General features: G+C 38.7%; 1 protein-coding gene across 8 annotated transcripts in view; it reads left to right on the forward strand.

Moving 5' to 3' along the window:
* The window catches only part of gphnb (gephyrin b), a 123602-nt gene that overhangs the window by 29609 nt on the left and 67634 nt on the right, over positions 1-26359 (forward strand). For all 8 annotated transcript variants that reach the window (XM_028439378.1, XM_028439379.1, XM_028439385.1 and 5 more), the window contains exon 2: positions 16733-16811. In XM_028439378.1, coding sequence (XP_028295179.1) covers positions 16733-16811 — 79 coding nt within the window. The remainder of the gene's footprint in view (positions 1-16732; positions 16812-26359) is intronic.

Genomic DNA, 26359 nt, shown 5'->3' on the forward strand with positions numbered 1-26359 from the left:
CCTAGCATAAACTTAGCATTAGCATTAATATTAGATTAGTATTAGCTAAGCATTAGCCAAACCTTAGCAATAAAGGGGACATATGCTAAATCCCATTTTTTAGCCCTTAAATGCATTTTGTTGTATATTTAGAGTGTTTAGAAGTACAGAAAAGTTCAAATTAGTCTCTTCAGGTGCTCTGTTGATATCTTTATATTCTGTTTTGGTCATATTTTTCAATCTGTTTCGATTTTTCGATTCTCTATTACGTTTTTTGAACAATAACGTCACAGTATTTGCAGCGGAACTGCCAAATTAGGACATCGACTCCAGGCTCAACACTTCGAGCAATCCGCCATTTTTATTTCTCGCTTTTATTTTGTAGTCCAAGCTCAAGGATGCCGAAGTTACGAGAGGAGTCAAAATGTTCGGTTGTTGGATGTAGTAACCCACACGCTTCAGCATCAGAACCTTTTCGAAGTGCCTGGTTGAGTTTTATTTTTCACGGAAATGTACCCACATCTGTGGATAAGGTCATTTTTGTGTAAGCGAAGCACTTCAAGGGTGACTGCTTCAGCAACCTCCGCCAGTATAAAGAAGGATTTGCCGAAAGACTTTGTCTGATTGAGGGGTCAATTCCTTCTATCTTTGGAGACGATGAACAGAGCACGTCGGTAAGCTGTAAATAATGCTAAAAAGTGTGATGATAAGACGTCCCTGTCATTATTTTGTTAGCATTAGCAGTTGCACCATCTTCATATGTTAGCGCTGTGTGCTCGTTTTAGATCCTTGATGATATGGCCTACGTGATTTAATTTAAGTCTAAAGTTTTCATTAGTCATTTCATTTTGCCGTGTTTGTCTCTGAAAAGACTGTATTAAAATGCATTTTGTGATGTTAGCTTGGCGTTAGCGTTAGCTTGGTGCTTCTGTTAGCTCACTTGTTAGGGTTCTGCAGGTTCATCATCTTCATTTTCATCTCGTACCGCCGGGTCCGACTCTGGCTCGAACATATAAGGCTGGATGGACAAGTCTTCCGTTGTTGACATTTTGTAAATAACGTGTGAATAAACATTTTCTGCGCCGCTAAATAATCGCATCTCTTCTATCAAACTACAAAAATGGCCGAACAGGGTGGAGTTGAACCGAGTGTCACCTCTGCAACCTGGAGAGGGGGCGGGGTATGAAGTGTCTCATTTGCATTTAAAGAAGCCACACCAAAACGAGTTGCTCTCAGAAGCACATCAGAAAAGGGGCCTGTGGAGCTATAATAATGAGGAATTCAGACCCAAGCATTGCAGTTTCGCTTTATATAGACCACAACTGTATGATTTATATGTAAAAAGGAAGGATTTAAATGCATGATATGTCTCCTTTAACCCAGCATTAACACTAGCCTAACATTAGCATAGCCAATGAACTATCTGTTATAACTACAGTGTCTATAGTGACTTTCTATTCTTTGCAGATGCTAATTTTAATGTTTTTAGACTAATTTCTTCTCAATGATGAAAAAGACCATCCCGCTATTTATACCTTGCATTTTCCGTAGTTGTACCGATGAGTGCAGCAAACACACAGTGTGCATTATTTGTTATGTGTGCATAAACAGCTGTTGGAAATGCCACGAAGTGCTTGCTTTGCTTGCCATTGGCTCTTTGCATTTCAAATGTCATGCTACATGGGGAAAAAAATCCCAGCAACAGCTTATTGCCCCAACAACCATGCATACAACTGCCTAACCTTCATACTGCAACACAACATTGTCTTATATAAAGGCAACATTTGTCTACAGATGCATTTATCAAGCCAGTTGTCATTAGAAACAAGCCTCGTTATGCTCTCAGAGACTTTGATTTATGATTAATATTTGGAAGGGGTGTGGCAGATTGTCAAGCCACTCCAATCCATTGATTTTATTGAGAAAGAAAAGAAAAGGATGGCGATTGTGTGCATGTGTGCTGAAGTTGCAGTGGTTTTAAGCTCATGGTGTGGGAAATTAGAGAAAAGACAGAGATTGTACAAAGTAGGGTGACTTCATCAAGGGCGTTGTACATTCTCGTGCAGCAAATTGTCTCTGGATTTATTTATTTTTTTTCGTGGCTTCATCAGTAAGTGCCATTTCAATATTTATGGTAGTGTTAATAAAACATCAGTACATGAGACCTTTGTAGAAAGCTGCTGGCGGTAGGGTTGCTGCAGTCTCACTGATATTTGGATGATAGGGACGAGTTCAGTTAGGTGCTATGCAGAGTGGGAGATGTGATTGAATGTTCTCTGACTGTGAAAAATCACTGAAATCTTTTTGTTTATGTGTTGCAACACAAACAAGATGTTTAGCTTTGACTGGAGTAGATGGAATCAGATTTTTCAGACCTAATTTCCTTACATAATTTGATGGGTATTGTATTGGAATGAATGTGGCATCAAGTGAAAGGAGATTTTTTTGTTCCATTCTTATTACTTGAGTTAATTCATCTGAAGGCAACTTTTCCACACTTGTGATAAATTCCTTTATTGTCAACATGTTTCAATCAGTTATGAACATTTTAATGGTGAGAGCATTTTTGTTATGCATCGTCAGACAGCGAAAACCTTCCAAGTGAGTTGACCATGATCAGATATTTAAGTGGAACTAATCTGTAGATGAATTATCAATTACTGAATGTAAGAAGTTTAAAATGAGGTGTTTATGATTAAATAACTGGTTGAATTTAGGGATGTAACGATTCACTCAACTCCCGATACGATTCGATTCACGATACTCGGTTCACGATACGATTCTCTCACGATTTATTTTACAAAATGGGACTGTAGAAAAATGATGACTGGAAAATATTCTTTTATTTTTTGGGGGAAAAAAACTATAAAAAAACTATACTGTTTTTTTTATTTTTCATTGTCAAAAGAATCCCTCGATAAACTATTCAAAACAATGCAATTTAACTAAAAATAAATCTTGAATGACATAAATAATACAAATGAAGAAGAAGCCTATTAATTTAAATTCTGGTTCTATAGTAAACAATGCAAAACTGCATAGTAGTTCCTTTTGTTTTTTAAAAGTGCAACTGAAATTGTATTTTGTGTCTTAACAATTGGACTTAAAAAAAAAAAAAAAACAGTCATTTCACTGTATTTAAGTCAGATATTTGTTTGGACCAGCAGAGGGCGCTGGGAACCCAGTGGTCGGTTGGCATGCAGATATCTTGCAGTGAAGAAGAGATGCTATGCTAGCAGACAGAGCTAATAGAAAAACGTGACTTTTACAGATATTCACGTAATATTACAGATATTTTTTCGGTGCTAAAGGGGTAAGGAATCATTTATGACCATGTTTAAAAGTAGAAGGCGGCTAGAAAGAAAGTATTAGCAGATTCCGCCCGCCGCCAACACTTCTGGATACCGCCCTCTGCTGGTTAAAAAAAGTACTGCGATTCAATTTTCACAGTATCGATGTGAATCGCGATACCTATGAATCGATTTTTAACTGCCTTACGATTAATCGTTACATCCCTAGTTGAATTATTAGAACACTTGTTTTAATGTGCAATGTACGGGTCTTTTACTCAACCAGTCAAAATATGCACTGTTCTTGAAACTATTCAACTACTGTAACTACTTTGTAGCTAGTTTCAGTTTTCTGCAGGTCTCCTTTGTTTTGCCCCATTTATATAATTATGTATTTACATTGGAATGCCCTGATTTGATCTGGATTGATTCAATAAAACAGGAAATTTACCCAATAAGCTCAGTCACTTTTTGCTGCAGTGAACTGAGCTCCTTTTCCAAAAATCCTTTGCAGCATTAGCAGCTACACTAGAAGTAGTAGATAGGCAGACTGACACTAACAGAAATACTTAAAAAAAAAAAAAAAAACTTCACAGAAGGCTCTGTAATAAAAAACACATCAACACCCACTAAAAGTTTACAGAACAAAGAAGAGGTGGTTGAACGACACCTAAGGCAAATGTAATAAAATCAAACTAAAGCCGCATCAGAATAATAAGGAATGGTGGTAACACTATGTGGTCAGGTTGAGTTTTACTGAAGACATTTGATATATAATGATACGTTGATCTGGATTGTTGTATCGATTGGTTATGGTCCAATCAAATCAATGGAAACTCAGTGGCACACAGACTCTCAAATGATAAAGTAGTCCCATTTTTAAAAGTGAATGAAACAAATATGGTGTAAATTAATGCGTTTTGTTAGACATAGATCTTCTAATAAGGACATTACAAAGGTTTTAGGCCACATTTGTAAAAACAATGGAGGTTCCCTTTAATAACCAGTGAATAAACTTAGACGGTTGATATATTTGTTGTTAAATATTGATGAATTAGAGTACACTGATGCTTAGATAGTGACCCTGGATGCTTCTTCCTCTTTACTTGAGTACCTCTTTCTTCGCCATCCCTCTCTCGGCTGCCAGAGTATTCCCTTTGCTATTCCCCTCTTTTTCTTTTGTGTTTCTCCTCCTTTCATCTCGTGTGATTTGCTCTCTTAAACCTGTCAGGGTAAGGCTCCAACTCAGCCCCCCCCCCTTAACCCTATGCATCCATCCTACCTTTTCTCCTCTTTCTCCTTGTCCTCCTTCCCCTTTTGCTCTGATTAGGATGAGGCTGTTTTCAACTTGAGAGAGACAAGAGGAAGGAGAGTTGCACAAGCTTAGAAAGGGAGTGTGTCCAGCTTGCCTTCCCGGGACACATCAGGGAGCAACAGAGCTGTCTTTCTTTTTCTGCACTTATAAGTTGGGGGTGGGGGGTGGGGGGGATGCTGCGCTGTGTGGTTTTGTCCTTGGCTCCGATCATTTTGGCCTGGCTAAACTGGATTTAGATTTAGCTTGGCTCATTCGTGTGCCCACACATAATAAACAGGCTTCTTTAGTATAGTCGGGCAGGTTTTTTAAAGCCAATGGTTGTTTTATTTCTTGTTATATTAAAGTGAGGCCAGGGCAATTTTCAGCTGTTTCCCTTCAGTGTTTTCGTCAATGGCTGGCGTGGCAGTGGCAGGTGGAGTGTCGCACTACGTTGCATTATGTAACTCCACCCAATTTAGATCTGACTTCAAATAAATGAAAATCAAAATGCTCGTTGGCTCCTTTCCCTGTGGATATAAATAGCATTTTCAAATCTTATCTAGAAACAGTGTTGTAGAGAGGAGAGGCTTTGAAACGCAGCCTGACGATTAGGATCCCATTGTTCCGCTCCACACCCCCTCCATTCTCCTGGCTGCTTACAGTAAGCTGGAAGATCTGCGCCCGTGTGTGTGTCAGATGTGTATGCATTCATCTGCATCGCAGTGTGATTGAGATAGTGGCTAATGGTGAGAGTGTGTGCTTGGTTTTGTGAATTTGAGAGTTTTTGAGTAATTAGCGCGCGTGTGTGTGGCGTGTGTTGCTGCTGGGTGTGTCTTTGATGATGGATGCTGTGCTACTGCTGCTTATCCCAGTAGTCCACAGTAGAATTAACAAGGTTGCTAAGATACAGTGGGTTTGTATTAGATTAGGTTATCTGCTGTTATTGCTGTTACTATATTTTACCCATGAAGCCTTTATTCATTTGAAAATTTACCCTACCATGGAATGAGGACGCTGGTGTTTGTGAACCGTTGCTCCTCTACTCTCCCCCCCCTTTCTTGGAAGGAGGAGGGCTGTTTTATGCTGAAAGCCCCCTAGTTCGATGTCTACCCCACCCTATTACAATCTGGAGGCAGATCCAAACCTCTGTTCATCATTAAACCCATTTAATCCAAAGCCTGGAGCCCAGTGTTTCCATTTGACCGCCAGTGGAATAAAGGATGGGAGGTCCTGATATTACTTGCCTTTGGACTCAATGGTGTGCAGATGTGTCGTTTCTCCCAACGTTAGATGTCAACCCAATGCAGTGTTTGACCTTCATAACAGCTTCGGCAACCACTGGCAATTGATGAAGAACAGAGAACAATAAGTTGCCAAATGGGCGGCTTAATGAGAACGATGCTCTACTGTCCCTCTATGGCAGAGATAGGCAACTATTTATACAGCGGAACCACCAAAATGTGATTGTCTGATGCGAGGGCCACATTATCAACATTCATGCCAGTATTAACTATTAAGAATAACAACAAATTTGAGTATTAACACAGGAAAGAACAAAAGCTGTTTTTTGTCATTGATTGTTGCCTTTTTGTGTATTTTTGGAGTCATTTTGTGTATTTTGAGTCATTATATGGGTTCTTTTGTGTAATTGTTGTTTTGTGAGTTCAGGGGGTTGTTTTGTGTATCTGATGTCCTTTTGTGTGTATTTTTGTGTTTTTGTTGACATTCTATGCATTTTGCTGTTGTTTTGCATGTTTTTGGAGTTATTTTGTGAATTATGTTGGGATTAATATTACTTCCAATTACAATTGTGTAGTTTTTTTTTTCGTTTTTAATCCCTTGGTGTATTTATCTGTAATTTTGGGAATTTTTGCCGGCATTTTGTGTATATTATGAGTCATTATATAGAGTTTTGCTGCTTCTTGTGTGTTATATTTGCATTTTGTTTATTTTCAATCTTTTCCTTTATTTTTTCAGTGTTTTGGTCATTTTGTTTAATTGTTGTTGTTTTGTGAGTTCAGGGGGTTGTTTTTTGTATCTGATGTCCTTTTCTGTCTATTATTTTTGGAATCCTTTTTTGTGTTTTTATTGTTGCTTTGTGTATTTTTGTTGACATTCTGTGCATTTTGCTGTGGTTTTGTTTTTTGAGTTATTTTGTGTATTGTGTTGGGATTCATATTACTTACATATTTCTTGAATTACAATTTTTGGTGTATTTGTCTTGGGGGCGCTCAGAATTAGACTGCATCAGACCACCAGTTGCCTGTGTCTGCTTTATGGTATATCTAGCACAAACATACATGACCTGACCAAGTTTTGTTCAAGTTCTTGAAGAATCTATGTTGAATTACCAAATTGCTGCATGTGTCATGACTCTTTGAACGTTTTAGTGACATTCTTGAGTACAACAGCATACATATGATTATTTGTACAATTTTCTGTGTGATAAAAGAAGTAGCAGTCAGTTGTAATGCTATTTTTTTTCAATGTAAGCCATTTTATATAGAAATATAACATTTAACAAGAGTTGAAGTTTTAATACAAGTGCTGAGCTTCTATCAAGTGTTTTTGTTGAACTTGAACTATTTTTTTGGTTGGGGTTTACCCTCTTTAAAGAGGAAAACCCCATTCTAGAGAGATTGCAGGGAAATAATGAGCGCTTTATGTCCTGGGAATGATTGAGTGGCACAGAGTAATAGTTTCTGAATGTGTTCCTCCCGTGCCGCACAGACTGGCACTAATGCTACGTTAAGAAACATTTAGTGAGTTTTTGGGCTCATGCAGGGCACTAGTTTTGATTGATTGATATTTATTTGTTCTTAGCTGTCTTTCAACACATGCAATGCAATACAAAGAATAAATGTTCATTTTAACTACCAAAAATGGAATGGCCTGAAGCAGTAACTGCTTATCGGAGTCCATCCCCAAACAGCATTATAAAAAAACTATAGAAACAGCTCAATAACAGCACTATTCATCAACTTATGTTTCAACAGGTGCAAAACATTTAGTTTTTTGATAAATTTTTGAACATAAACAGTGAACTCATTAACTTAAAGTGATCCTCAAAATCATTCCAAGTTTTATCACCGTTAAAAAAAAAAAAGCATCTTCTTTTATCATTTGTTTTAAATTGACTTTGTTTGAAAATGTAAACCCCTCTTAAGTTGTATTTTAATACCCAAAGGAAGGCTTTTATTTCTTACCCTGAATACAATCTCTAACTCTTCTAACCTTACTATATCCATAAGTTTTATTGTTCTAGATTTTTTTAAACAGTTCATTAGTAGGTGCCCGGAATTCCTCTTTATGTATTATTTATTCTTAATGATCTCTTTTGTAATTTGATTAATGGATCTTTATGTGTTTTACATGTAGCTTTCTCAGCAATAGGCCTGGTACAGTAATATAAGAGATAAATAAAGCTCTATTTAATATACTTTTTGTTCTACGTAGAATGCAAATTGTTTTATATATATTTTTTCTAATATGTTCTATTTGCGGCTTCCAGCAAAGGATAATAATCTTTATGATCTAAATAAATATCTAAACCTAGCTACGCTCTCTTTCAGGACGTTGTTGATCAGGTTTTTTTTTGAAAGATTAGATTATTGCACTCATCAAGTCTAGTGTGCTGCAAATTTACAGTAATGCATCCACAACGGGCCAGTGAGATGATGTTTAATGTGAATTTTGTATTTCAGACATTGGTGAGAGATGGATTGCATGTGTTGATTTCTGATTTCTGACAAAAGTTTTGATTTGTTTTTATTCTGCAGCTGATGGAATTCTAGTGTTTATTTTTGTTTTTGTTTCTACTTTCAATGGCCATGTGGCCCAAGTGTTTGGGTTCTGTAATTGTTTTAAGTTCCTTAGACACTCCTTTTGATTAAATGGCTGCTAAAACTTAGACCTTGTGTATAATGCTTTGGAGTGTGATGAGGAACACACATTATTATTATTGTCTCAGTTCTCCTAGTCTGCAGGCATAATATATTGTGGAGGCTTGTCTGGGAATTGAACCTCGAACCTCTCGCACCCAACTAGAACTTTCTTAGAGAAAGCTATTCGTCAAGACAACATACAGTATATAGCACCACATGTATGGGGCACCAATTGTAAAGTTGCGCATGCTAAAATAAACAGCAACTTTTTGCAACAAACTACGTTTAAAACTTATGTGAATTATTCCTTTTGACCAGATTTACAGCAATGTTTGTGAAATTTGTGATATTTACTTTTCTTGTTAATTATAATAGCCATGTTAAATCTAAATGTTAAATCTAAATCTAAATGTTAAATCTAACTATTTAGCTAATGTGCAAATTCACCAGATTGAACCAACATCAAATCTAATTCACGCAAAGAGCATTATCCGCGGTCTATTCAGACGGAGTGATTGCGCTCCATGGTAAATATCTGTGGGCCGATAATATCGCCCATCTTTATCCACAATATCATGGAAAACTCACAAACTAGATGATCTTTCTGTGCAATTTCACTTTGAGTTTCATATGTGAGTTTTTTCAATTCAATTCAATTTAGTTCAACTTTATTTATACTGTATAGCGCAAATTACATCAAAGTCATCTTAAAGCGCTTAACAAAATATAGAGTCCATAGTAAGAGAAAGAACCCAACAAGATCCACATAAACAAGACTTTAAATGGACCCTAAATGAACCATAGGAGTGCATGTGTGTTTTGGTGTGTTAGTGCTGTAAACAATCAGTGATCATTCAAAGGTGTGTCCTTGTTTCCACTCTGATTATTAAGCTGGAAAAGTCTCTCCTGCACCGTTTTAGGCTGAACCGAATAAGCTGCTATATAAGAAGATATATAGACGAGAACTGCAGACATTTTTCTGGGTACTTATTTTGCTGAGCCTGAACTTACATGATTTTTTTTGTGTGTCTGCAGTGTGTGAGGGCGTTTTCTTTTTAGAGCAGAATGCAACATGATGTAAATTTGTTCTACAGATTTGTTCTAGATTCAGTCAGCCCTCAACTTATTTTTTGATCACATCTGAGTCTAAAGGATAAACTATACTTACATTGTCATAATAGTCACTAAGAAATGTAAATATTTGTTTAATGGTCAGGTGTTGTTTGACCCTGTTTGGATGTATTTTGTGCAAGGCCATAAAACACACTCTTTTTTAAGTTAGTGTGTAATAAAAATGAAAAAGATGATTAATCTTCAGGGAAAACCAATTGTAACTGTTCACTTATTTGTGTTTGTTAATTATTCTTGTTTGTCTGTCCCAACACAGTATTATTTTGTATCACAAAAACTCTATAGTGCCACCTACTGAAATGGAGGAGTTAATAATTGGTATAAGGCACTGCAACAATTACTGTAATTATGAATAGATTTCTCTTCAATGATAATATATATATATTTTAATTGAACTTGAGTAACTGAGAACATAATTGTAATTGAGGTTCTGAGGATAAAAAATAGTTGTAATTTCATTGTCATTGGAAAAAATGCTGGTCACTGTAATCGTAATTAAATCGCAATTGTAATTGAAAACGTAATTGTAACTGAAAAATGTAATTCACCCCAACCCTGTTCTATGTAGTAAACAAAAATGACACCTGCACGTCCACTTTTCTTTGGTTTTCATGCTTTGTTTCCACCATTATTCTTTCACCTCGTGTTGTTCATTGATATTTTGTCCCCCAGTTTGGGTTGTTGATGTGTTCCCCCGTGCCCTAATCGCCCTTGCACTGTTGTGGCTTAGTGATTAATGCTTTCAGACTGTTCATGAGCCTGGGATTGTGATGAAGTGTGCAGATCTGCATCCCATGTGTGAGTATAGTGGCATGCCCTGCATTGTGCCTCTGACGCTGAGGCCTCCCTCTGCTGTAGCCTGGAGACATCACTCCTGATTCTGCATTCACACACACGCACTCTCAGGTGAAATGCAAGGATGATCAGGGTTATTATTATTATAGGCATAACTCCACAAAATAGATAGAAAATCCCTATCAACACTGGCACCCTGAACCGTTATTACAAAAGGATGAGATCAAATTCGAACAATCACATAGACTTTTCTAAGGGATGCTTCAATGTTATTTCTGCATCATACTGTATGTATGCTGTTGAATTAAGTGTTTTTTCATTATTTTTACTCAGACATTTCTGCTCTGTGGCCGTTTTGACCTTGAAAACACATGTAACGGAAAAAGTGAAACAGTACGTCAAGGTCTGACGTGTCGTCGCTCCACATTCAATTATTGTTCAGTGTTGGCTAATAGAAACTGATAGAGACATGCTATAAAGATGGAAATACATAGCTAGAAGCAAAACTAGTTACACAAGGGCAACGGCAAGGTTCATCTTTGGGTGCACTTGATATCAGTGACATTTAATACTGAAAAAAAATATAAAAATCTGATTTTTTTTTTTGCACAATGCTGTCTATCATGTGCATCAGATGAACAGATTTGACAGAAGAGAGATGGGCCCTAATTTATCAACCATTCGTACGTTCAGATCTGAGAGTACAAATATTCCAGTAGGGCAGGGTGATTTTGCCTAAATGTTTATTTATTTATTTTTTTCAAAGCACTTAAAAATGACTGCAGACATCAGATATATTGTCAAAAGTGCAACTTTATTTCTGTGATTGTCCTCAAGAGTTAAAATGCATAGAACAATCCCAAAATAAAAAGTAAATGAGTCTCTGTCATTCAACAATTTCAAGCTTTAAACCAGGTTTAAGCAATAGTGCAACAGCAACATCACAGTAGCTTAAATTTTCTGATTAAGAAATCAGATAACTATATATTCTATAACATATAACATTACAATTAAAAGAATAATAAACTCTTCCCTTAGAATCTCAGCATAGTGTGAATAAAAAATTAAACATGACTGTGGCACACAAGCCTAGTCAAGGGGTAAAAAAGTGTCAACAAAGAGGGGGCGGGCTCACATCGCACTACGGTAACCCCCAAGAAAGGAACGTGAAAAAGTCCAGAAAAAACTCGAATTTGCAAAATAGAAATTGTTTTTATCTACAAATTCGATTAATCGATTCATTCGATTTTTTTGCCCAGCCCTATATTTAGCAATTTTGACGTGAGGGTACGCTACGATCCGATCTCACGTCCGGCTTGACCTCGTGTACTTAAATCTGAGTGAGTGGATTTGTGGTTCAGAACAGCAAAATGTGACTGAGTCTGAAAATAAAGTATTAAACTAAGCTCAGCTGTCATTTAAGCAAAAGCAGACACATTCAGAACAAAACAGATTATTAAAACTAAATAAAACGAATTTCAAAAAGCCCTCTTTATTACTGATACGACTTTGTTAGTTTTCCCTCGAAACACCGTATAACCTCGCTGGTAAACTCTGCTACTGTCTGAGCAGGAGTGGTTCAACGGTGCGCGCGCACACACACACACACACACTCACACACAGACAGACACACTCACACACACACACACACACACACACACTCACACACACACAGACAGTGTGAGGATTTCCTTTCTTTACTTTCCAGTGTTTTTATGACTTCAGTGGGCGGGGCCAACCATTTGTACACTGGCTTTGGTCAGATTCAAATCAGGGTTATCGCCAGGAATGTTTCACAGCATAGGAAGATCGCGTGGCGCGTTTATATTGGACGGTGATTTTCATGGTTACCAAGTGGAGGATCACACAGGCAGCATCAGGGGCAGCTAAGTGGTGGCAGGGGTCTTCAGGTAAAGACTGGAGCATCAGAGCAAATTGCCTGTATTGAAAAGATGGTGCGGCTGTTGCTGATGTATGCGTTTCTTGGTTTTGCCGATTAAAAAGAGAGTTTAAATAACCCGTGTGTGCCTGGATGTCCCTTTTGTGTCCAAGTGTGCAACAATTATTACGACGGTACCGATTAAAAAAGGAAATAACAACCAAAAATCCCCTTACGTTGCGGAAAACTGAACGTAGGGGGCGCCATCGCACCGTAGGGGAGCCAAATTACAACATCGGGGGCCCCTACGCTCATCAGCGCTGACGTGAACCCTGCAAATGTTTCATGAACCACACGTTGGTCCTGTCGTACGACCAAATGTGCACTCAGATTGGCACCCGTTTTCACACAAGGTGGATAAATGAGGGCCATGGTAAAAGGGTGTGTGTGTATGGGCGGCGCCACACAGGGGAGTGGAAACCATCTCTACATTCTCCTCCCTCCTGTTTCTGCCCAAGATCACATTAATATTCCTTTCAAGTCTGTTTTAAACTGCAGCCACATCTCCCCGTCCCTCTCTTTTATTTTATACGCCCTTACTTTGCCTTCTTTTAGTCCTACTTGCTATTGTGCAGCAATAGTCACAGTGCTGATAGAAGGGGGAGCTTTATTATTACCTTCAGCCAGGAGTTTCCCTTGTTGCACACAAGCTCACACACACACACACACACACACGTGAATGCAGGACACACATATTGAGTGGTGGTGGATACCCTTCCCTTTGACAGACTGTGTTGATTGGTTCAGAATGGTTGCTGCCTCTTGTAGGAGAGTGGAACGGCTATTTTTAGATCAAGGGGGGTAGCTGGGAGAGAAACACTGAGAAGGACTCCGGTGTGAATGTGTATGAGTGTGTTTGTAAGGGATACTGCAGTGTTGAAGGAAGTTTCCTCATCACACACACACACACACACACAGGCTGCTGCACTTTTACGCTACAAAGCAGTTCTACATGTTTGGATGCCTTTTTTTTTTTTTGTTTTTTTAAATGTAGCTTTACTATCATCCCTACTAGGGCTGGTCGATATGAACCAAAACTCCTTTCAATATTTTTTCTCAAAATGCAGATATACAATATAAATCTCAATATTTTAAACTCAATAAAGTCTGACCAGAAAAGACAATTCTGGATGAAATTTGCTGGTAAAAAAGCAACACAGTCACAGTAACAAACAGCTGATTAATATGTGCCACTTTTGGCTTTTATCCTAAAAGGGACAGCACGTATGAGTAAGTTCTGCAGTGTGGCTTGTTGAGGGGAAGGTATGAGTTAGTATGCACTCAGAAATCCATTTAACTGCTTTTTAATTCTGTTCTGAGAAGTAACCAAAGCAGCAAAATAAGATATACAAATATACATTTCAGAAATATGTGAAAATTGTAAAGGACATTGTTTGACTGTACTCTATGAATAATATTTAATACTTGTATGATGTGATTTTGACTTTGTGATTGTATAAATCAAAACAATCATATATGGCTATATAACCATATAGGCTATAGGGTCATTTTCTATCTTGGCAAAATAGAAAACTCGATATATCTTGGATCACGATATATTGCCCAGCCGTAATCCCTACCTCTATCAAACATTTTACATGGTTTCATTTCATTCTCTCTCTCTCTCTCTCTCTCTCTCTCTCTCTCTCTCTCTCTCTCTCTCTCTCTCTCTCTCTCTCTCTCTCTCTCTCTCTCTCTCTCTCTCTCTCTCTCTCTCTCTCTCTCCGAGTTAGTTTGATGTGCAAATGTCAGCACTTTCCTATTTATTTGCCAGAGCCCAGAGCAACGTCCAGCGCCCACTGTTTACCTCTGTCTGCACAGCACTGCCCCATCGGCAATGCTTTTTCCTCCTTATTATCACCCTCCGCCCCCCTCCCCCCTTCACTCTTAATGTTTTTCCTCCTCTACATGTTACATCTTTTCATTCCCTCCTCGCCACTTCTATCTCTTATTCCCCTGACTCACATCCCGCCTCCCTCTTCATAACTCTTTTCTCTGACTGTTGTGCTTTCTGCTCCTTTGTAATCCCTCTTCCATATTTTTGCACCATTCTTGCCTCACTCACCCATTCACCCATACCGCCCTCACATTCATGTATCACAGTACTTCACTCAGGAATTTCCCATTCTCGATTGCACGCTGGCACATCAAGATTTTGGGGGGATTTAAATCATCCGCGGCTCTATTACCCTCTCCAATGTGTAATTCCAGGTCTATTTTCGGACAGCTGACCTCGTATAACCCTAAAACATGCTGGTTATTATGCTCAACTGGCCTTTTTTGCTGTTTTATTTTTGTATTTCTATTCATATTTCCTTCCTTATAACCTTCCTGCCCCCCCCCCCCCCCCACCCTTTGTACTTTTATCACTCTGTGTTGCCACGATGACTCATGTGGCTCTCACCTGCTCTGCAGTCAGAGGATTGCCTTTTTTTTTTTTTTTTATTTTAGGAGCATTTGTAGACAGTACGGTGCACAGTGAAGATGGGATTGTGTGGGATGTGGAAACTGAAAATAATGACCGCGATGCTATAGCTCCAATCCACTTCATAATTTAAAAAAAAAATGACAAGTGAGGCTGCAACACGTGATGATGACACCTCCTGCTCTTTTTAACATAGACATTCCTCGCAGGGATTGATTGCTTTTGTGTTTGTTTTTTTTTTTACACATTGCAGGTGTGAAATAGTCTAATCATTTTGTTGAGCGGGTGCACCAACAGATGTCTGACGCTGAGATGCACGTAGTGTTTGCATGACTTCTTAATCTGTGATTTATGAGTCTGTCCAATCATCTGGAAGTTCACTCTTTGAATCAGTTGTTCTCAACCTTAGGGTTAGGACCCCCTTTGGGGTCGTGAGACACTGGGTGGGGTTCGCCAGATGCCTTCAAGAAACAGAATTTTGTTTTTATCAATTTGAGCCCATTTTTACCCTTTTTCTGCAACTATGCCAAACTTGCCATATTTTAATTTATTTTCATCACTTTTTCTTGCCATATTTTTGCTCCTTTTTAATGCGTTTTTGCTACATTATTCCCATTTCTGCCACTTCTCCATCAAATTTCTATGTCTTTTCGGCACTTAAAAACCCTTTCCACCACTTTTCCCACATAATGTTGCATATGTTGACCCATTGCTTTCACTTTTAACTTAATTTTACCATATTTGATGCTTATTTTTTGATAATTTAACCACATCCACGATTTGTCATGCCCGTTATTTACCAGGTTAAACTAATTATTCCTACTAATTGTTCCAATATTGTCACTTTGAACCCTTTTTATCACTGTTCATGTATGTGTTAAACCACCTTCAGGTACAGTGGGGGTCCCCAGTCTCTGGCAGCTGTATTTTGAGGGTTGAGGTTTTAATAAAAAAGGCTTGGTTTTTATCAGATCTTTTGGCCCTGGAGGGCCAGTGTCCTCCTTGTTTAGCTCTAGAGCTTTTTGCCTTAACGCACCTGAATGTAAGGAGTTTCTTTTTATCAGTTTTTTTATCAGTTTATCTTTACCAAGTTCCTCAGACTTATGGGGGTCTGTGAGTGTTAAATCCAATTGTTCATTTGATGCTGTTGTTGAATAGATCCTGCTGATTATGCAATAACACAACTTGATATTTGAAATCAATTTATTTGATTAAGTTGGATTCCGCCAGTAGAACTGTTCAAATTGTGTATTTGGTATGAAATGGCATTTAGGTGTAAAAATTGCCATAACTTTTCATGTAGATCACTAAGGGTTAGGGTAGGCAGAGGTGATACAAAGCTTTGATTACTCTTTAAATGATAACTTAAACTCTTACTCTTTAAATGATAACTTAAACTCTTACTCTTTAAATGATAACTTAAAAATTGGTCATCGAGCACTATTTCTCATTTAATTATTTTAGAAAACATTGTATACCAAATGTTAATATGAAAGAATGACAAAGTATATCATGAAATGTCAACTTTACCTTATGGGCAGACAACATTTGACTGTAAACAATTTGAAACAGCTTGGTGTTATCTGTTTTGAATAACAAAATTAATAACTTTTTTTTTACATAAAAAAAATAGATAAAAAGTTAATCTAAATAGCCACAACTCTGAAATCAGCGCAATCTATTCTCCTTATTTGAGAATTTTTACATTTTCACTCCTCAAATCAATTTCGAAAGCATGAACCTGCACATTTTCAGGGGTGTAAACATAAAAACGTTGCCAAATGGTTGCCACAATTACCTTATCCAGCATGTTTTAGATGGTACCCTGGTCCACCACACCTCCTCAGGCATTCTGTAGAGCTGCATGATGATACAATGCTAGGTTCTGATGTTTTGGACATGCTCTCTAAGACCAGACACTCTAACCAAAAGGTGTTTTTCTCAACATGCGTGTTAACTCTTTTTGTTTCCTTTTGTCTGTCTTGTTCTAACCAGTGAGCGACAGCTGTTTTCGAAACCTCGCCGAGGACCGCAGCGGCGTCAACCTCAAAGATCTCGTCCATGATCCCTCTCTGTGAGTACTGGGCTCCATGAAACAAAAATACCAACGGGAGCATTTTTTGCTGTATTTTTTTTAATCCAGATCAAAGTTCCTTTAAAATCTATCTCACAAAAAAAGAAAAAAGGAAGCACAAGCTCTCTGCATGTGCCCCTCTGTATATAAGCTGTCTTCGTTCAATGCAAGAGTGTAACTAAGGAACTAAAAATATCTCTATGCAACATGCTGGTGCTCTGTGTCGCCCTGTGAGGAGGGTCTCCCAGCATGCATGGCAACAAGAAAATCTCTGTCTCACTCTTCTTGTGTATGAGGAAAGAAGTCAACAGAAGCTAAGAAAAAAAAAAGCTGAATTTGGTTAAGATATGTGTAATCTCATAGAACCTAAAATAACCACGAGTGTAGGTAGCAACAAAACAGGTTAAGCATTCACCAGACCAGGCTGAGATTGTTAAAGTGGGGTTCATACGTAAGGATTTTCTATAGCTGAAGATAATTTTTTATCTGTTAAAACCTGTCGTGTAACAGGTTAGTTTCACCCTACTGATGATGTGTTGTTGCAATAGTAATCCTGCTCTGTTAAAGATTAAAAATCTGGCATAGAACAGTTATGATCATACTTTGTGTGGTGAGCTTCGATAATCTCAACACAGCACATCAAACAAACAAAATCATTCTGTCCAACTAACGATCTTCCTCCGAGCCAGAAATTTCTCGTGGTCAAACAAGAAAACAAAAAACGCAACAAAGCGACTCAGGATTTTCTAACCTTCTGCTTAAAAAAGCAGAAAACCAGTCAGCAATGTTTGAGATATTTTGACTTGCTGCCACTGAACTTGGAGGTCGGATTTTTAAACTCGGAAAGGCGGAGTTCCGCCTTTGTGTTTCTCAGTCGGCTCACTTCTTGATTGGCTACAGTCCATCCACGTTACAAATCACAGAGTCACCTGTCCACACACACGAAGTGTTTTAGTTGTGGATATTGAAGAAATGTAATATTTGTGATTGTTGGCCTCGACTCGTTTCACAGCCAAATATCGTGACAAATGTGACGCGCCACGGAAAAACCAGGAACAAGTCGGCGTAAGAGATAAAAGACAAAAACCTTCCTTTTCTGAGGTTTTTTGCTAAACATACTAGTTGAAGTTATAAAGAAAGCACTCAATCCAAATAACAGTTTCAGAGGTTTTAAAATGGTAAACTTTGTCTTTAAAAAAGGCTTGTTTGACAGTAGAGAGACATTTATCGCAGCAGAGTAACAGTCAGTTGTTTCAAACGCTTATCAGAGTCGCTTGTTGCAAACACTTTGCTTCCTTCTCCTCCTCTCTTCTCTGACCGCAGAAATAATGCATTTAAGACGGAATTCCATTCTTCATTCTTACCGCTACGTCGTGTTGAGTCAAACCAGCGGAGAACATGCCTGCTCATCCAATAAAGCCTTTATTCATCCTTTACTTATCCCTTACCCTTTATGTTTATCGTTATTATTATTATTATTATTGTTTCTGCTTTGTTTCTATGTTCTTTGCACCAACTGCCAAGTCAAATTCCTCGCGCTGTTTTAAACTGTACTTGGCAAATAAAGCCTTTCTGATTACAAGCGGCTCCTAAAAGTGAAACTGTTTCTGGCCATAACTTCTTCCAATATTACTTGATTTCCATGTGTGTGACACCATTGGAAAGCTTAGAACCCTAACCCTAACCCCCCATAAGGCATAAAATAAGCTGGCATTTGACATCCTTGGTTGAAAAGGAGGAAAATCGATTGTCTACCCTGCTTAAAGCATGCATGTAGTAGAGAGCATAACTATGTAGAGATAAAGATGATGAAAAGGATAGAGCTGCTTGATAGTCTTTACACTAATCTGATCAGCGATATTGGATCGGCCAATATTTTGCATTTTATGCAATTATTGTGATCAACTGTAAGAATGTCTTAATTCGCCGATCCAATAAATGACTTCATTGTCGTGATATAAAACTTTTTGTAGATGCTCCCATTGCGTTGTAATATCAGACATTACTGTCTGTTTCAGCGGGTTGGTACCAAATACCAAAAGTACCACATTTGGTACCCATTTCTACTCATATGACCAGATCAGTGATCGTTTTTTTTAAACTCACTGATCAGTGATCAGCCATACAATCCTGATTGTGCCTGACAAGAGTTGAGGAGGAAGGCCATAAGGAGGTTGATGATGCAGAGAGAGAGGACGTGCAGGGCATCGCTGTGACGGGGGAGGCCAGGAGATGCAGGTTATTGGGGAAATTTGATCTGCTGTGGCAACCCCTAAATGGAAAATGCCAAAATAAGAAGAAGACAATGCACTGTCATTGGAAGTGCCACTTTCGTCTGTGACGAGGTCGTTGTAAACTGCGACGGCTACAAGTATCCTTAACCACGCTCCTCTGGGCATGCAAAGCGTTTCCCACGCACCCATTGATTCAGTGGAGCAGCCCTGCTCCCCCAGTCAGTGTCACAGCAGTCAATAACACTGAAGTGTCTGCATTTCCCCCCACTGAGGGACTCTCGGAACATCTGTGCCTGTCATTTGCGATATGTGTATTTTGAGGCTGATATGTAATTCATGTATCATCGTGTGTGTGTGTGTGTGTGTGTGTGTGTGTGTGTGTGTGTGTGTGTGTGTGTGTGTGTGCGTGTGTGTGTGTGTGCGTGTGTGCGTGTGTGCGTGCGTGCGTGCGCGCGTGCGTGTGTGAGACAGCGGGAGTGTGAGAGGCCTTGTGCCATGTCATGTAAGTCACGGCAGACGGAGCGCATCAAAGTGATTAGGAAGTCATCACATGCCTATTTGTGCTACATCGGGAAAGTCGAGTTTAGGATTTCTTCTGTATTTGTCTGTGCCTGCGAGGGACAATTGAGTGTTTTTGAATGCTTTTGTTTGGTAAATGGCTTTTAGATACAGATGTGGTTTTTTTTTTGTTCAAACAACTGCAGTGGTCTCATTCTGTATTTTCACGGGTTGACTTTTGATCAAAGGGTTTCAGACCAGGGTTGGGGTCGATTATTATTGTAATCGCGTAATTGGTAATTAATTACAATTATGACGCAATTATATTTTTGATCTTAATTGTGAAAAGCTGTTGGAATTGTAATTAAGTTCAGATAATCTACTTTGTAATTGTAATTGTCATGAAAATTCTATAAAAACTGTCAATTACAATTTATTTAAATGCAAACCTTTGGAACCATGTTAGAGTTATATGGCTTATACATATGTAGTTAACAATTATTATTAAAATGTGTATCATAGTGACTTCTCTTGAGGAGTATTTTACCTTTTAAAAATAGAAACAATAAAATCATGGGGTATACTGACACAAAAAAGGTTCAAACGCCCACACCAAAAACATTATAATCAATATTTTATGGTCATGGAAGTAACATGGTAACCAATGGATAAGAAACCAATTAAATGAAAGATGAATTTTTTTTTATGGGTATTTTTCAGCTGATTTAAGACACTAGTGCAGTGCCCATGAAGTATTTATTGCTATAGAACATTGGAACATTGGTCCTACCTCTATAGTGATGATGTCATCCCTATGTTCTAATATTCTAACTGATGACATCATCACTGTTGAGCGAGGGCTGATGTCACTGTAGAGCTAGGACTGATGACATCATCACTGAGTCAGTTGACTCAGGAGGTGGGGCGTGGGAGTGTGATGTCCAAATAAATCCAACATTGCACACCCTTGAACCAAGCAGCAGCCATGTTGAAACTCTCAGCTTATTCTGATCCTGATCCACACAGATATTTGAGGAACACACACATAGACAGACAGCGATTCCTTGCTTTTATAGAGCAATGGGTCAAAACTGACACGTTATAAAACATGCTAACAGAAAGCTAACACAAGAGGAAGGTTAAGTTTTATGGGGTTATTTATTTCAGGCTCAGTGTTTAATTGTAATTGAACTTTGGTATATAAGAACGTAATAATCATTATAATTTTAATTGTAATTGGAAAAAATGTCAGTCTCTGTAATCATAATTAAGTTGCAATTGAACATGGATACTTTAAGACGTAATTGTAATTGAAAACTTTACCCCAACCCTGGTTCATAGACTGTTTAGTGAATGTGGGTGTATCCGTCTTACGTCCAATGTGAGACAGTAAAGGCACCGCAGACTCATCCAATTCTGTGCATAAGTTTGTCGAGAAGATAATTGGACAAATGAAAACCATTTTATTGTCTGGATGGATGATGGATGGATGGATGGATGGATGGAAAAAGGAAACAGCTAATAATCCACACCATACCACGGGGCAGCTTCTCTGTTGGATTGGGGCGGCTGCAACATCGTGCCCTCAATGTGCCATGACAGAGACACATGTACGGTGACAAAAGGAGAAGGAACGGAGGAGGAGGGAAGAGCAGAGGGAGAGAGCGAGGGAGGGAAGGAGGGAGAATGCCACAGCAGGAAATCTAACATAAACTGTAATCACAGGCATAAAAACACACACACACATTGGCACATGCAATCATTGAGTTGGCCCAGGTTGGCTTTCAGGAGTATCCAGAGATCAGTCAGGGTGAGAAACATTATAGCAGCCAAGTGGTGAGAGTGGGGGGGTGGGGGGGGGTGTCAATTCAAACAAATGATATCCAGACTCAAGGACATTAAATGAGGCTGTACACTACTCTCCTTTATCAATGTGTATTTGTTCCCTACTGTAGGCCAGTGTCTTCAGATTGATATGTTTTTGTGTCGTACTAGCTTTGGTCAAATTTACAAATAAGAATGGCTATAAGTCAGCAAATTATTTGATTTTAGTATCAATGTCCTATGAAGGACAGGGACAGAAACACTGCCTTGTATTGTTGAGACGATGACTTTGTTGTGTTTGTGGAGCACGTTCTACCTGTTGCTTGGCTAGATGTATCCTCCATAATATACTTCCACCATCTTTAAATTTGCATGAAAACTTGGACTGGGTTTGTAAGAAGTGATGGTGCACTCAATCAATCATCCCATTGTCCATGATCTGTAATTTTGTTTAGAAATACTTGCTGAACAACATTGGAAGGTCCCTTGATATTTAAAGAGTAATCCTGTGTTGGCAGCCAGTACCGATATGTCTAGAAAGTGTTAACTTGGGATTTTTAATTCTTGGTTTGCATCGATTTAATGTTTATTGAGCATTATTTAGTTCTTTAGGTGAACTCTACAACTGGGAAAAGTGTTTTTTCTATATGCTTGCTTGAAAGTGCTCTCTCATTGGTAACTGTACTTTTTAACCCCTTGGCTGCACCTTTATATTCTTGCTGAATACGTTGACCATCTGTATCACAGATTGAAGCCATTATTGATACTGGTGCAAACACAATTTGCACATCTTTATTGAGGTATTGACACCACTTGAAATCCTGCCCAAAATAGAAAATTACATGTACCTTTAGTTTATTAAAACTCAACTAGTCCCTTTATTCCTCAGAATGAGCAAATAGCTCAAACTGTATTGACGATTGCCTTTTCCACTTTATGGTTCAAAACCTTTATCGTGGTAACTTGGTAGGACAGTGGAAGCACACTCTGTACTATACGCTACTAACTCAATGATATACTATCTACAATATATATATGATTAGGAAGATGACCAATGATGCCTGTTCCCACTGAAGTGTACTGTACTTCCAAGTTACCCAAGATGCAACGACAAAAACCTGAAGCCCACTGAGGCTAACTGTATTTGTATAGCGCAATTTACAACAAAAATTTACAACAAAGTCATCTCAATGCGCAAATCTAAAATTCATAATAAGAAAGACAAAACCCAACAAGATCCACATGAACAAGCATTTAGCGACAGTGGGAAGAAACATCTCCCTTTTAACAGGAAGAAATCTGCAGCAAAACCAGGTTCAGAGGTGGCAGCCATCTGCGTCGACTGGTTGGGGTTAGTGGACAGAAAGACCAACAGAACAGGATAGAGAGAGAGAACATCAGAGTGTCCCAGACTAGTTGAGCCGTGAACCACAGATTAGGAACTGCCATCATCAGCTTCACGACACCTGAAATAGAGAAGACAGAGAAAGGCGAGGAGAAGGCACTGACTGCAGAAAAACATGATACTTTATTATCTCCCAGTGGCCAATACTTATTATAAAAGTGACAAATCTCTTCCTGTTTATTGGTAGGCTAACAGCGACTCCAAGGTCTGTAAATGCGACCGTTCACAGACGAGCCCATGTCCGCTCTAGTGGTTAGATTATGTTATGATTCAGTCCTGTTTATGCAGACTGTAAATCATAACCGTTGATTGTAAATATCTCCGTTGATTCGCCACCTTTGAAAGTTCTGAAAGAAGAATAACAACAGGTGGTCATTTGATTCATAAAACTTGCGGACACACATTTCATGGCAACATTTCGGAGACCCGCCATTGTGCTACTGACAAAACTTCCGGTTAACTTCAAAACAAGAGCCCTATTTAGAAAAACGTTAGAAGCTAATGGAAGACGAGAAGATGTGCTTTTGTTTTGAAAAGGGGATATTTGACTTTTAGCTTGAATCCGGTCCCAGGATGATTTTACGTACCTCTCATAATACACTATGACTCGTGTGCCTACTGTGCATGTCCTGATATAGTAAACATCCGGGTATTTCTCCTATGCACTATATACTCTTTTTGCTGTCAGACTTAGGCTGTGGTTGAAATGGCATACTAATGTACTACTCATACTCATGTGTCCCTGAAGGGTCATGTCATCGTGGGCCACGCCTTGCGCCCTCTGGAGGCTAAGACAGAGCTTGCAGTCTGTATCTGTAGTTTGAATGAATGACTCAAGTGTTGAAGGCGGTTGGGGTTGAGATATTGTAGCATGTTATAGTCTTTGAAAATTTGGGATTTTAAAGGAAATTAGTTACCAATGATTTCTCTGATGATTTTCTGACACTGTAGTCAATGTTTAAGCCAAAATGTGATGATTGTAGAAAATATCACAAGCTTGATGGAAACTAAGTAACGGTAAGATCTCATTGTTGTCTAAAAGACTATAATGTTCATATTGACAATAACTAAAAAGCTTTTAGGGTGTATCCTTTCTGCAAGATATACCCTAAAGTATATTTGTGTATTTTTAAGTTGGTGTTTTGTTGTTCAGTGGCTGTAAGTGAATTACCAAGTGGAACATGAATGGACACTGGCACCACTCGTCCTGATGGAGGCTGAGAATAGTTGGCCACTCCCCTTTAGACGCTTTCTCCATCAGAGAACATGTGGAGAGGTGACCCCTGTGAGAATAGATCAACCAACATTTTGGTTCTAATGGGCTCAACCTGCTGCAAATGGGAGTGTGTGGTTCGCTTTACCCTGTGTGTGTGTGTGTGTGTGTGTGTGTGTGTGTGTGTGTGTGTGTGTGTGTGTGTGTGTGTGCGTGTGCGTGTGCGTGTGCGTGTGCGTGTGCGTGTGCGTGTGCGTGTGCGTGTGCGTGTGTGTGTGTGTAAAAGTAAGAAAACGAAAGTGAGATTGAGTGCCTTGTACAAAGAGCTTGTATTATTAATGAAGTCACCCGGACAGATGGGTCTCATCTTGGAATTTTCCCACATCCACTAAGAATTGTAGCAGGTTCACACACACACACACACACACACACACACACACACACGTACCCAAGTGTGTCATGTGCCCATGATCGTCTATTTGCGTCTTTCAATCTCTGTCTTTTGCTTCAAAATCATCTATTGGGTTTCCGTTAATACAACAATTTGGCTGCAGCGTGATGCGTTCAGGTCCCTCCTCCTCCACCACCACTCCCACTCTTTGCTTTTACCAATCCACATCCTTCAATAACTCCCCTCTTTTATCAGAATACCACACCTCAAGGTAGAGACCTTTGTTCTAGACCTACTACCTCCAGCCTCTGTTTGGTAGAGGGAGAAACGTAGATTATATCTTTGTATATACCAGTTTTATTTGAATTTAGAAGAGATTCTCAGCGATCTAATGCTGTAGTGTAGAAGCGCAGAATTACACATGGTAGAAAAGGCGCATTAAATAAATAATGAGGACTTTATTAATTGATATCAGGCCATTCTTTTTTTAAAACAAACCTTATGCGTATATAGGCACAGATTCCTTGAAGTGTAATATCTTGTCGTACCAAAAGTCAAATATATAGTATTTCCAGCAAGATTATTTTTGAGTAATATGTTCTTGTTTCATTTATTCAGACATCTGTTCCTCAGGAAATCCGCTTTGATCTCTTGACATGTTTTGATTGACAACTGCCAGTTTTTGTCAGAGGCGAAGACTTCTGACGAAGGCGAATAGGCGAAGATTGCTTAAATCTAAGCGATCTAAGTTGATCAAAAATGTAGAGAAAAGGGAAACAAGTGGTATTTATTTGGCAAAAGGTAGTATTTTTGGATGAAAAGTTGTAAAAATTATTGAAGAAAGGACAAAAATTGGATAAAAGTGTCAAAAAGACAATGAAAATTGGGGAAAAATGTAAAAGGGATATTTATTAACAAAAGGTAGCTAAAATCTTTCAAAAAAGTGTCCAAACTATTTGAAAAGGGGAACAAATGGGACAAATGAAGTTGCACAATAGCCAAAGAAAATAGGTAAAAAGGGGTAAAATGAAAAAGTTTCCCCTTTTAAGGTTTTCTGGGGAAATAATTAGGACATTAATAGCCACATGTTGAGCAATACTGACTTATTAACAGCTTCTACGTGGTGTCGCTGATGATGTAGTGGGCTGGTCTGGACAGAAGGCAGGGCTGAAGTTTTGTCCCAGTCCATCCTTGTTGAAACCCCTTCCATGACGGCATCCCCCAAAAGTTCCAAGATTGCAAACCAAATTTGAAAAAATTAAGTGTTTACTGGCACAAAAAAGAAAAAAAAAAAAGTCGGGCACTCTCATGAACAGCACGACAAAACCTCAGACGGAAGAAGTTGCCTAGGAAACGGCGGGAAGGAACCCTAGTTATTTGTGTTGAGCATATTTTCATTTTTGAAACAGAGAGCCACGAAAACCCCAGGAGAGCGACAGAGGTGATTTGTCCTGACAGCTCCTTTACTCTCCTGAGGTGTAACTCAAAGACACACACACACACACACGAATGAACCTGTGCACATGCATGACAACACATAAATACACTCACGATCACGAAAACACTTGCATACTCATACAGTGAGGCCAACCCCCCCCCCACAGACACACACACACACGTCTGAGCACATCAGGAAAAGTCATTCGAGCCATCACAATAATGTCATCAGAGAAGTTGTGTGTGGGTGAGTGCTCCTGTGTGCGTGTGCGTGTGTGTGTGTTTCTGTGCGTGTGCGTGTGTGAGTGTGTGTTTGTGAGTGTTTCTGTGTGTGTGTGTGTGTGTGTGTGTGTGCGCTAATAAACTCTACCGCCCTGCAAGTGTCGGGGTTTCATGTAAAAGTATTATATGTACTTCACGCTTACCCTTTTTGATTGTTAAGATTGTTTAAAAAGCTTTTTAAAGTCATATAGTTAATAAGTATAAGAAAGAAGAGCAACGATTTTGTCTCGGACAGTAATAATATAGAATATGTATATAATGGTA

The sequence above is a fragment of the Gouania willdenowi genome, chromosome 24, assembly GCF_900634775.1.
Source record: "Gouania willdenowi chromosome 24, fGouWil2.1, whole genome shotgun sequence".
In the NCBI taxonomy this organism is placed as follows: Eukaryota; Metazoa; Chordata; class Actinopteri; order Blenniiformes; family Gobiesocidae; genus Gouania; species Gouania willdenowi.